Below are 13,158 nucleotides of genomic sequence, written 5' to 3' on the forward strand. Positions count from 1 at the left end.
TGTTTGCACTTTTTCCAGTGCTTTATGCTTGTCACACCTGTGTGCTGTAGGCAAGGGATTTCCAGATCCACTCCGTGTTGGTTCAGCTCTGCATTTTCAGATGGAGATAGGTCAGAACAGTTTTGAGTCCCATGGGGGAGAAAATATGCCCTAAGTGTGCCCTGAGAAGATTGAGCCCTTGCAGGGACCAGGAGTGTAATCCACAGATGCTGTGCATCTCTGTGTGGCAGGCAGGTGAACTTCAGTGGATCCCCACCCTTGCTGAAAGATGTCAGTCAGGTGAAAAAATGAATGTCAGGTTTAAAAACAGAAGGTTTCCAGAGGCTGATCTTGAAGTCCTGAGCAGGTGTTGCTCTCCTGGAGGTCACACTCTACCCCAACAGATGTTTATCAGCCAAGCCAGTGGGAGCAAGGGCAGCTCTCTATTTGTCCTGAAGCCTCCAGGAGTTTATTTTTTTTGTATTTCAAAGTGAAACTTTCAAAATGTATACATTGCATTTCATGTGTAAATACTGAGGAGAGAACCCAAGTATTCTTGCACCCTGGCACTCTGATACCTCACATATGCCTCTCTTCCATAAAAAAAAAAAAAAAAAAAAAGACAAGGCAAGTTAGGTAAATTCTGAATTTTCACAGGGAAAAAGGATTTCAACAGGAAGGCAAACAAACAAAGCTTGTTTATTCCTGCTAGCAGGAAGAGCCAGACCCTGGGAAATGATTTGCTTGGTGTTTATAGAGGGACTGTAATGCAGAGCCAGGAGGAGAACAGCACCCCAGCCTGCTACATACCCACAAGGCTACTTTTATTTCTCAGAAAATGATGCATAGGAGCCCCACAGCTATTGCAGTGTGTCTGATGCCAAGAGGTTTTTGTCAGTAATTTGTGACTTGCCAAGATCTGCCAACTGCAGAGATATTCAGGGACTGTAAAAATGCAACAAGCAGCAGTGTCAGGGTTAACTTCGCTTCCTCAGTGGACTGTGTTTTGTCTGGGCTCTGAAACCTAGAGATAAATATGCAAGCTTGCAATCAGCCCTGGGATTTCAGTGTTCCTGGCTGTAATGAGGAACAGAGGTTTCTTTGCTTTATTTTAATGTGATTCCTGGAAGAGGTGACAGTAGCTCCCGGAGGAGCTTAAACCTGCTTGGGCTTGGAGGACAGGGCTGTGCTGGAGCTGGTGTTTGGGCTGCAGTGGGGCAGGATGATGAGTGTGGGATGGAAGGAGATGAACATGAAGCTGTAGGAGGTGAGTGCTGGGATCCAGGGGTGCTGGCACAGCCCTGATTGCTGCACTCTGATGGGTGTTTCATGGCCATCCCTCTCTGGACCCAGTGTGGTTGAGGACACCTGGATGATACCCTGGACTGGGATGAAGGGGGTTGCCCTGTACACTAGCACACCTCATGGCTGTGCCTGAATTTCTCTAGACCACAGTTTGTGAGGTGCCTGGCTGATGAAATAGGCAAATGGCTGTCCAAAACCCCCAGTGCTTTACCAAGGGTCACTCTGTAAATCTGTACCAGAAACTGGAGGAAAAAAAATACCAACAAAACCATGCTGTTTGTTTTGTTATGTATATAATTATAAATACATATAACTTCAGCTCCACCAACTATCAAATTAGACTGTACCCCATTTTATATCCAAGTCTCTCAACTCTGGCTGCTGGAGGAGACTCCTGATTTAGGTGGTACCACTGCAGTCAAGGATTTTCCTTGTGTCTGGGTGCCTGGCAGCCCAGTCTGTCCGGCATCCAGAAGTCCGTATCACCTGGAGGGAACCAGATGCTGTTGTGCCACAGTGTTTAATTACCTGAATTTACCTGGGAGTTATTCAGGCATCTTTAGTGCTTCTGGGGAGACCCAAGGTTCCCTCTGGCTCTGCAGACATGAGGAGGACCAGCAGCATCAGTCTGCTGCATGGTGAGGGCATTGTGCGGTTCAGTCCTGCACCTCACTGGAGGAGGGCAGTGTGTCCCAAATAGCAAAGGGCAGAACAGGGTCTTCAGCATTAGGTGAGCTGGCATGGAGCTGGTAGGAAGAAGAGCTCATCTTGTAGTTGTGCTTTAGGAGATGAATACTCACACTTTCAATTTATACACCCCTGTTTTAGGTTGTTCCAGACCATGCACAGCATAAAATAATGAGTTTCCTGCTCTTCAGTGCCAGCTGTTTTTGTTTCCTGGAGTGTTTCAGCAGCAGTGATTCTGTTTGTTTCCCAGAATGAAATGCTGAATCAAAATAGAGCTTAGAGCAAAGAGATCCTGATGTTGCTTGGCCAGGGTGACCTCAAGCTTGGCAGAGGCAAGAGAGGGAGGGATGAAAGCTTCTGCTGTCCCTGTCTGCTGTCTTTGGGGAAAATCTGCTCATTTGTGATGTGGGATAAGCTGCATGCCATCACCATGGCTTGGAGTGCTGTGGACACCACCTGCACTGAGCAGGTTCCCACCTTGGTGGCTGCTGCTCCTGGCACTGCCAGCACTGCTGGTGGTTGCAGATAAGAGAATGAGGCAGTTTCATAATTGAGGGTAAATCTGTCTGTCTGAAAAGGATGCTCCTGGGTTTCCCTGGGGCTGCCTTGAGTGGGGCCAGTTCTGCACCAGCTGTCTGGACTGGGAAATTGGAGCAGGGCTGTGATTGGTTTTTGAGCCAGAATTTTCCCTGACTGAGCTCAGCCCTGCCCTGGGTGCTGCAGGGGGGCAGGAGTGGGAGCCCCAGCAGTGGTGTAGAGGAGGGAGGAAGGCAGGAGGTCTGGCTGAGCAGGTGTCCTGCTCTCCTTGCCCCATCTGCTGAGACAAGGGGCAAGGGCATTGAGTGGTGGAAACAATGGAAAAGTTGTTTTGAGAAGAAATGGAGCCATAAGGGTCTGCAAGGACAGAGATGAGGAGTATAAGGAGAGATAGAAGGAGACTGGTCTGGGGAGTGGTGGTGGATGGGTGTGGGCAGGAGTTGTCAGGAAGAAATAGCTTAAAGAGGCCCAAAAGGTTAAAGGAGGTGGGAGGAGGAGAAAATGGACAGAGGGATTGTAGAGGAGCTGCAGGGGACAAGGAAAGGCTGCAGCAGCATAGCTGTGACCATGAAAGCCTGTTTCTTGGTAGAGTCTGGAACTGTTTCTAATCCCAGAATCTCAGCTCTTTTCTGCCGTCTAGCTGCCAGACCTGTTGAGCATGTCGCTAGCACAGATCCACACAGCAGAGCACAATCCTTTCCTGGGAAGTGTGTGTTCGTTCCCGTGTTAGTTCTCTCCTCTCCCCCGGAGCTGTGCACTCAAAACCGCAGCCTTGCTGCTGAGCCAGGACCGGGAAGACTGCTCCAGTTCCAGCAGATGAACTTGCTTCCAGTGATAGTTTCCTTTGTTTATAAAATGTAGGAAATTGCCTTAAAGCCAGAAGCCTTTTCATTTCAAGGATGTCACTAGAAAATCAAACTCCCGAAAGTCAGCCAGTGCTGAATTTTTGTGTCTAAAACGTGTCTTTCCTATAGTTCACAGTACAAACTTGCAGGTCACACTTGCAGGTCAGCAAGGATGAAGGCAGAAAAATGTTTCTTGTCCAGCTTGCCCACCTCAGAGTTCTTAGGTAGTGAGGGGGGAATCCAGGGCCTCAGTTTAGTCCTACACCTGTTTTTACTTGCATTGACTCTGGGTTCTGTATTTCACTTGTGAATGGGAGGTGAAATGGGCAAAACAAATCTTTCTGGGAAAGGGTCCAGTGCTGCATCCTGAAGGGCTGATGACAACTTGCACGTGAGGGCCATGGCAGAGAAATCTCTGTGTCCCGTGTTCTGGCTGGAAAATGGCAGTGTGGAAGGGAGTGCTGGAAGGAAGGCAGGGTGCTGTGTGTGGGGAGGACTGCTTAAACCTGTGCAAGGGCTCTTGTGACCATCAAACCACAGGCTGGCTTTCATCTCCTGTCATTTGAGCCTAAATAAATTCCCTCTCGGATAATTTCTTCCCCATTAAAGGCCTGGGAAAAAAGACAAAGAGAGTTACAGGTTTTAGGTGTCTCTCACAAGCTGTTGGAGAAAGTGATTTTCTTCTTTCTCACCCACCTCTGCTTGTTTGTAAATTGAGAGGAGTGGGATGGGAGAGGCCACGGGGAGGCAGGATATGACTTACTGCTACTGCTCTTAGACCTGCTGGAAAGGGCCACCCATTTGGGAGAAAGAAATTGAGGGGTGTCACATTATGGAGCTGCTGAAACCAGTCTGCCCAAGCAGGTGGTAGAGTCCCCATCCCGAGAAGTGCTCAAGAAATAACTGGATGTGGTACTCTGTGCCATGGTTTAGTTGACAATGTGTTTGGTCAAAGGTTGGACTCGAGGATGTTGGAGGTCTTTTCCAACCTTTATGATTCTATGATCCTGAGCCAAGGTAAGCAACACCCTCTCCATGTGGCAGCCAGCATTTTTAAAGCTGTATTTGTCTGAATTTGGGACATCTGCTTTTGATATCCCAGAGATGTATTTCAGAAATGGAGAAATATGTATTGCAGGGTGAAAACCACATTTGGGAGGAGATGGGGAAGGGGGAGAGATCAGGTCTGGCTGTGTTAGCTGCTGGGAAGCTGTTGGGGACAGCTGCATTTCCTGAAGGTGCCACTCCTGGCCTGCAACCCTTAGGAAATCCCTTTGGGAAATCACAATAATCCCCTGGCACTGGGAGGGGAAGAGCACTCATGGTCCCTGCCATCTGCAGAAGTTTCAGGATGGATTGTGCAATCCTCAGCCTGAGCAGTGAGTATTTCCTTGCTGCATTGCCTAGGTGGGGATGTGTTGATGAGAAGAGGTGCTGATTCTTGGCAGAGCTCTTCCCAATGAGCTGGGAATACAAGAGGCTGAATTTATTTTTCTTGACAGATGCTTTGCTGCGGCAGTGTCTTACTCAGCCCATGGTGTGTGGGAACCTGCGTGGGAGAGCAACATGGTAAACAACCTGCTTTTTAAGGCTGTTGCAATTAGAGGACTCGTTAGCAAGCTGCCACTTGGGGAGCTCAAAAGTTCCAGGGTCAGCTGTGTGATCAGAGCTGAGTTTGCTGCCAGACCAGCAGCTGTGGGGTGACCAGTCCACCAGGAGGATCCAGGTGTTGCAGGGTGGTGATTCAGGTGTTGGTCATCCTGCCTGGTGAGCCCCAGTGCACCTCCAGGGTCTGGGGAAAAGCTGAGGCATCTCATGGCAGCAGTTGGAGGCCCCAGTGGGAGAAAAAGGGGAATGTTTAATTTGTCCTGTTATATTAGCTTTCCCAGTTACCTTGTTCCTGTCTAGATTCCAGTTGTGCTTTGGGATACAGTTTGCTTTCTTGTGGAGAGGTGCAGTGCCCTTGGTGAGGAAGGCTTGAGATGTCGTTCTAGGGATGGCTGCTGTGTTGAGGAATGTGGTTACTATTTATGGAGATGCTGCAAAACTTTGGGACGCTATGGACACAAGCTGCTTGTTATTCCCATTTCAACTGGATTTTGGTTCATCCTGATTTGTGTGTCTTTGTGTTCCATAAAGACTATTCTCCTGCTCCTCCTTTCTTTAAGATTGATGTTAAACCTGTGTCTCCAGAAAATGACAGTGCCTGAACATAAAGGTGTGAGTTTTAAGCAGATTTAGTTGATTGCCCGACCTTGTATGGACACCCTTGTTTCAATACCAAAGCAACCGACTTCCCCATGCCCCAAAAGGGGGATGTCCCCAGAGCATCCACTTCAAAAATAGCTTTAAACTGCACTTGGTTAAAAATAGGTTTGACTTGGATCTCGTGCTTCCTTGTGCGGGCAGGACCTCCTCAGAGCGAGTTGTGATCCCTGCTATGGAACCACCCACGAGCATGTGAGCTGCTGATGGTTGTGACATGCAGGAGTCCCGAGGGAGGGTTCAGGATCTCCCTGCTACCAATTCTGCTTTTCTCGAGGATTTTGCACAAGTGGTGGGAGCTTTGACTTGCAAATGCTGTCACTTTGTTACTGCTACTTCTGCTCTGCAGCCAGCGGGGTTTGAGACCTTCTAAACCAGAGGGCTTCTGGTGCATGAATTAATCATGGCAAAGATCAAAGTTGCTTTGTTAGTTTTATTTTCCTGTTTTTAATGAATAATGTATTTAAATGGTTTCCTTCCCTAGTAAATCACATCTCAACGTTTTTCTCTTGAGTTTAGTAAGTGGGAAGGACTAACAGGAGGTTTTACAATGGAAATTCGCTTGCCTAAGCACAAGGAAATAGTAATGATTGTAACAGTGAGGGGAGGAGGGAGAGGAATCAGTTTGTTAAGGCTCTAATGAGCCATGCAGTAAGAAGTGTTTTGGGGTTTGGTTTTTTAATTTTTTTGCCTGTTTTTATGTAGGTCAGTGTGACAGGAGTGGGTTATGGAGCAATTGAATGCTGGTAGGTCCGAAATGGCAGGGAGGGGGAGGGGGCTCCATTGTGAGGAGGGAACAGTGGGGCTGAGGTGGCTTTTTGACTGTACTTCTGCTGGAAGACCATGTTCAGCTACAGCCAGAGGGAAGCACCTGTCTGGAATATGACCAGACTAATTTATTTTGCTTTCTGAAACTGTGTCCTGCTGGGTAAGGGACAGATACGAGGTGGCATTCCGGTCACAGTGCCAGTCTGGGGCTCTGATGGCCTCAGTTCAGTGCTCAGGTTTCTCCTGTCTCTCTCAAATCCCTCTTCTAATTTTTAAATAAAATCCTTCTCTCCTGGAATCTCCTCTCTGTGCAAGCTGAGACAGTTCTTTGCCATTGTTGCCCAAGTTTGGTCTCTCTGGCAAACAGATACATCCTGAGGTTTTGCAAATGAATGCACAAACTTGCAGAGATGGAATGGTAAGGTTACTCACTATAAAAATGAGTAGAAAGGCTTTTCCATTCCCATTTTTCAGCCTTGTGCAACATGCTGTGGTGTCTTGCTTTAGAGATGTCAACATCCACAAGCAAATGTCTAAAAACAACTTTTCCTAGGGAAAAATTAAACTTTTCCAAGAAAATTCATGGAAGAGCAGATGTGGAAAAGCTGCTCTGTGCATGTCTGAAAACCTCTGTGGCAGTTGGGGTTAAAGTTCTATGCAGAATAACCTGTATGGAGTTCATAACTGGTCGGGAGACTTGAAGAGGCAGCAGAATACTTGTTTTAGAGGTTCTCAAGCTGCCTTCTTCCTGCTCTCTCATGTTCTCACAGAATTTATGCAAACAGATAAAAAGCAGCTGCCTCAGCCCCAGCACTAGGCTGTACCCTTGGCTTTGCAGCCATCTCCCCTCCTGCAGGTGTGGATGCTCCCAGCAGCCCCACACTGGTCACTCCAGCTCTGCAGAGCTGTCCTGCTGCCCTTGGCACCGCTGTAGCCAAGAGACTGAAGAAAACTGAGCCCCTCAAAAGGTGCTTTTCTGTGTTACCTACTGGTACCACCAGAGCTCTGGCATCATTGTGTAATTCTAGAAAGAAGCCTGTGGTGGGCTTTTGTAGCAATAGCTGAACACTGTCATGCTCACCAGTATTGTTGGGTGAACTTCATTGATCCTGTTCTCACTGCTGCCACACTGAAACATCATCCTTCAGCTTCAGTCCTCAAATGCTGTTAATCACTGAGAGCTGAGATGAATTTATGCCCTAGATCTGGCAAGAAAACAAGGAAGATAGATCTGCCCTGCTTCAGCACTTGGACCGAGAAACAGAGGCCTCACCTCCAGTGCACAGTTGTGTCTGATGTGATGCAGGGATGATTACATGTTTGCATTTCCAAGACTGCTGATAGTGCTGTTTCACACTCATGAGTGGAAAAAATGTTTTTTAGATTCAGAGCATCATTGTTCCTTCTTACTCTTTTGGACAATATTGACAGGTTGGCATCTTAAAAGATGAGCTGCCCATTAACATGACTCTCTGTGAAGTCCTGGAAGACAGCATAGTGCTGCCAGCCCTAGCCCTAGCTAGCTCTTTCTCTGATCTTCAAATCTTTATCCAGTTTCAGGGCAAAGGAGCAGCTGGATCAAACATAAGTCCCAGCCTGTATTTGATGTGCCACGTGTTTGCTTTGCAAGGAGCCTCTCCTGGGATCGGAACCAGAGTGCAGAGACCAGATCGTGCACAGACTGGCAAAAGCAGCAGAAGGAGCAACTTCTGCTGGGAGAGAAACTCCGTGTGGTTAATGTGATCTTTGTGGAGGTGGCTGTTTTCCACCTGGCTGATTTGTGCATCCAGCTTAATGTTTGAGGGGAACTGAAGAAAAGCTTTGTAATAGGAAAGATTAGGCTTCTACTCTGCAGCACTGTATTAGGGAAGCAGAACAGGAAGAAAGGAAGAAATCCTTTTCCCTTTTCAGAGTCAGGCTGTCAGCTTCTTCTTCAATGGTGTGTTGTGTTTGTAACATTTTAATTAGCAAGGCTTCCCATGGTTTTGACCATCCACAGGATTATGGTGATAAAACTTCTGCTTAAAAGATGCAAAACCTTAGTAAGGGATTTTTGTCATAACTGACATGTTTTCCAGCCAGGGAAGTAAACATCTTGGTTTAGCCTCAGTTTACATTTAGTAGATGTGAGGAAGCCCACTGTTAGGTAAATATTGAGAGAACACCTACATACTGATGCCTGGAGGGGGTGGGGGGCTGAATTCATTAACTTGACCTGATTTATGTATTCTTTTCCTAAAACATCCACTACTACTCACTGTTAGGGCATGGGGTAGATGATCATTTAGCATGATCTGAGATTGTTTTTCAGTGCTGCAGTGCTTGCAGGAGGTGAGGGGTCTCTCAATCCACTGTCTTGATTTTTACAGTCCAGTAAGCTCAGTGGTTGTGTCTCAGTTCAAGGGGAGCTTGCTTGCAGTGCTCCCAGGGAATGATAAGTGTATACTGCTCCTGGTACTGACAAAAAAAGGCTTAATTAAGTTTTTACCTATTAACAGTATTGATTTAAGGCTTTTTACTTTTCTTTTTTGAATATCTTTATTTCTTCCAAAGAAAAATGCCACTGGTGCATATGGGAGTGTAACACTACTAGGAATTGTCATTTGTGAGGAGGTACCTGGCTGACCTTTGCTGTGCTGCTGTTACAGCAGGGGTCGATAGCACAACAGTGAGATTGATTTCCAATAGATGAGACCTGACAAGCTTTAACTACTTGAGTCAAATAGTTCCAAGCACACCACTTCATCCTGCAGCTCTTCCTCTTGTTTTCCTGCTGTAGTTATGCCACCACTGCAAGAGATATACCTGACATACCCCCTGGAATACAAATTGGGGCAGGGGGGAAAGGGGAGATCTCTGCCCAGGAAGAGCAGGATCAGGTAAGCTCAGGGGGCAGGTGGGATGGTGTTAAAGGCTGCTGAGTGGGTGAGGATGTGCTGGTGCTTGCACATGTCCTCAGATGACTTGGTGGGTTATTTATTCTCTTCTCCTGCTACATGTATAATTTCCACTGCTATGAACACGTGTTTGGCGGGAGTGGAGAGGAGGGAAAGGGGAAGAGGCTTTTTAGTGTTGAACTTTGTAGTTAAGTTTTGCACATAGGCAGATACAGTAAATACCCCATAGTTACAGATGTCAGAGTTTAGCCACGGATGTGGAAACTCCCTTCACTGAGCAATTACTTGTCTGCTTTTATAGCAGTATTTGGACATTTGAACCATTCATGGTGGTTGTTGCTTTACCAGAGATTAGAGGCTTTTAAAAGCCTGAGTCTGTTTAATGGTCTAGAATGGCTTTGTTTTGTAAAATGCTCTCTGTGCCCAGAAAGAAAATATATGTCCTATAGGAAACTGGCCAGAATGAAAAACATGAGCTGGGAAAATGTCTCTGATGGCTTATATCCTCTGACACCAAAGATGGGAGGCATGAGAGGCTGCTGCATTGGCCACCCTGTCACAGAATCACAGACTGGTTTGGGTTGGAAGGGACCTTAAAGATCACCTCATCCAACCCCCTGCCATGGGCAGGGACACCTTCCACCAGACCAGGTTGCTCCAAGCCCCATCCAGCATGGCCTTGAACACTTCTAGGGATGGAGCAGCCACAGCTTCTCTGGGCAACCTGTTCCAGGGTGTCCCCACCCTCACAGGGAAGAATTTCTTCCGAATAACTCATCTAAACCTATTCTCTTTCATTTTGGATCTGTTTCCCCTTGTCCTGTCGCTACATACCCTTGTAAACAGTCCCTCTTCAGATTTGTGGTAGTCTCCCTTCAGGTACTGGAAGGCTGCAATGAGGTCACCCCAGAGCCTCCTCTCCTCCAGGCTGAACAATCCCAAATCTCTTGGCCTTTCCATTAGCAGACTTCAGCGCTGTGTTGATGGATGATTTCTGCCCACAGCCTCTCCCCCAGTGGCACTGGGACATGTTGAACAGATGGGATGGGTGTGAGCTGAGGAACTGCCGTCCTGGTGGTTGGGAGGAAGGAGGTTTTGGCAGCCATGTGTTCCACCATTTCAAAATCACTTGTTGGAGGGCTGAACTTGCCAGCTCCGTGGTGTGGTGTGTGGGATGCATGAGCACCCAAGCCCTGAGACAGGGGGATTTATTCTGTGGGATGTGATGGTATGTGTAGATGCACCAGATCATGTGGCGGATGGTCTCCTGCAGCTACAGCTGGGCTCAGGGTATGGCTGAGGTTGTGCTGGGCTCTCCCTCTCCTTTTCACTTGAGCCAGCACCAGGAAATGGGAAGACTAGTGCCCAAAAGAGTTGATGGCATATGGAAAGTAATCCAGGCCTTCCTGAAACCTGCTTAGTAATACTCAGCTTTGTTGTAATGTAAATTGAGGTGAACACAAGCACGGATGAGGATCACCTGAAAGATGTGCAGTATCAGCAGAACCTTAGTGGGGTCTGACAGCCAAGTAGTGTGAGAAAATGTGAGATTTGAGGAGTGCTTTAAATATGAGTTAGCTTTTAGTAAAGAAAAAACCCCAACTTGTGGCATGTGCTTTAATGAGAGGTGCGTCTGCAAGATAGAGCTGTTGTGCTGTGGGATGTTGGTGTCTGGAAAATGGGATGGAGGCTAAGTACAGCTCAGGGGAGAAGGCTTCAGGTTGGCCCTGGATGTGATCCACCAGTGAAGGCAGCATGGAGACTTCCTCTGTTGCCCAAAAAAAACCCACAAGTGCCTGTAATTTTTTGGGTTTTGTGAACTGTTTCAAAATTGCAGTCTGTCTGAAGCTGGGCAAACCACAGGGATGCACAGCAGTGTCCCATTGGTGGCTTTGTAGGCTGTTGTCAAGTGTTCTCTATTCCTGGTGCCAAGGATTGGTTTCCTCTTGCCATGTGTGGTCTGCACTGCATGGGAGAGCACCAGGGAGGTGATTACCCCATGCTGGTCCTTGACGGGAACCGTGACACAACCAGAAGCTGCAGGAGCTAAATTGGGAACATACTCTTTTAAACCTTGCTAAATGGGGGCTTAAAGGGCATCAGCTGTTGGGCTTCTAATGGAGCAGCTGGCATGGAGCAAGCTGGTAACTGGATTGCTTCCTTAGGTGAGTTACTTATGTGCTCACCACCCACTCAAACCCTGTGCTTCCCTTTCTGTGCCTCAGAAATGCTCCTCTACATTCTGAACACCAATACAGGACACTTTGGCACTTGAGGTATTTGGCCCTGATCCAGGAAAAAACACTTAATTGTTTGCTTAAACCTAGATCAAAGAGATGCTCTCTTGAATTTGAAGTTGGGCACATTCTGTAATACTATAAGGAATTTTTTTTTTTTATTCTCACATGAAGTTGCAGGAGGCTCAGGCTCAGCAAAGCAACTGGCTCTTGATCTTCCTTCTTGAGGACCTTTTGGTTGACCTCTTGAGCTTCTTCTCAGTCTTGTTTCCTGTGGTAGATAACAAGGCAGTTGAACTTGTGCAGTGATGGTTGAACGTTTGAAAGGAATATTAAACCTCCGCAAATCAGATCTCACTTCTGGAGATCAAAATGACATCTTGTGTGTGGGAAAGAGGCAAATTATCTCCCAGCTGCAGAGTTCCTCCATCTTGCTGTCATGTGTTTCTGGTTGCCCACTGACAGAGGCAGGATGCTGAACTAGGTGGACCAATGTTCTGATTCAGTCTGGCAATTCCTGTGATCCCTGAGTCCTGTTGACCTCAGTGGGAATTAAACACATGTTTAAGCACTTCCCTACAAAGGCAGGCTCTTCTGCACCAGTCTCTGTCCAGCTGCTTGGAGCTCTGCACCGAAGAAGGAAGGTTTCTGTTAAGTGCTTGGATCAGTTTTACCACATCCTTTTTCTTGTTGTGTGTAAATGGGAAAATCCTAATTTATCGCATGCAATTCCATTTAAAAAATAAATGCAGGCTGTCCTAAAATCAAGCTGTGCTCTGTGTCACAGTGATGCCGTCGGGTAGGAGGTTTCCATCAGTGCCTGTGGAAGGGACACATGCACGGATGTCTGGGAGAACACAGCAGAAAAAAACCCCTTCAGCTTTATGGCTGGCTTTGCTTCTAAACCTGTAGCAAGAGTACCAAGAGGAATACATCCTGGGGCTCACAACCCCTTGAAGTGGCTGGGCTCAGTACTGACAGGATGGTTTCCCTTATCTTGACTCCTACAAAGAGGACCGGGAAATACTCCTGTGATGTGGGATTCCTACATTTCAGGCCTTGATCAGGTTGACAGCTTTTCCTCTATTTCCACCACCCCCCTTCCCCCAGTGGTTAATCAGAAAAGCCAGTTGAAAGCAGGGAATTGCTCTGCCCCCTTTTTGTGGGAAGATAAGTGGGATGGTGACAGCTGTGTTTGGGTGCAGCTGCCAGTCCAGCGCTCCGGGAGTTTACAGACCTGTCCCTTCCTGTGGCATTATATCCATGCAGAGGGCTTGGCAAGAGCTGGCTTTTTTCTTACATCCAGTCCATGCTCAAAACAAGAGTCCTGAATACAGAACATTGGTGCACAGTCACCTCTGGCAGACTCCACTGCGTCCCCCCCACCAAATGCCCTTGTTTTCAGGGCCTTTACTTTGCAAAGTAACTGACTTGAAAACCGAAAATTTCATTTCTTTCTTCTGAGGCAAGTGTGCCCCAGATGATGCTTTGATCTGGGAAAGCTCAGCTGAGTCTGACCAGGTTTGTCTGAGGATCCCAGAGACCAGCTGGCTGGAATATGCAATTTGGATGGCTGCTGCCAAATGTGAATGGCTTTCTTGATCTAGAGCTCAGTTCTGCCTTTTAAGACACTTGTTT

At 47.2% G+C, this 13,158-nt stretch overlaps 1 protein-coding gene across 3 annotated transcripts in view; it reads left to right on the forward strand.

The window, feature by feature from the left end:
* Positions 1-13,158, forward strand: part of PRKCH (protein kinase C eta) — a 116,131-nt gene that overhangs the window by 31,734 nt on the left and 71,239 nt on the right. The window contains exon 3 of one of the 3 annotated variants that reach the window (XM_048305857.1): positions 4,856-4,922. The exons of the other annotated variants lie outside the window; for them this stretch is intronic. Coding sequence (XP_048161814.1) covers positions 4,856-4,922 — 67 coding nt within the window. The remainder of the gene's footprint in view (positions 1-4,855; positions 4,923-13,158) is intronic. 3 annotated transcript variants of the gene reach the window in all.

The sequence above is a fragment of the Corvus hawaiiensis genome, chromosome 6, assembly GCF_020740725.1.
Source record: "Corvus hawaiiensis isolate bCorHaw1 chromosome 6, bCorHaw1.pri.cur, whole genome shotgun sequence".
Taxonomy (NCBI): Eukaryota; Metazoa; Chordata; class Aves; order Passeriformes; family Corvidae; genus Corvus; species Corvus hawaiiensis.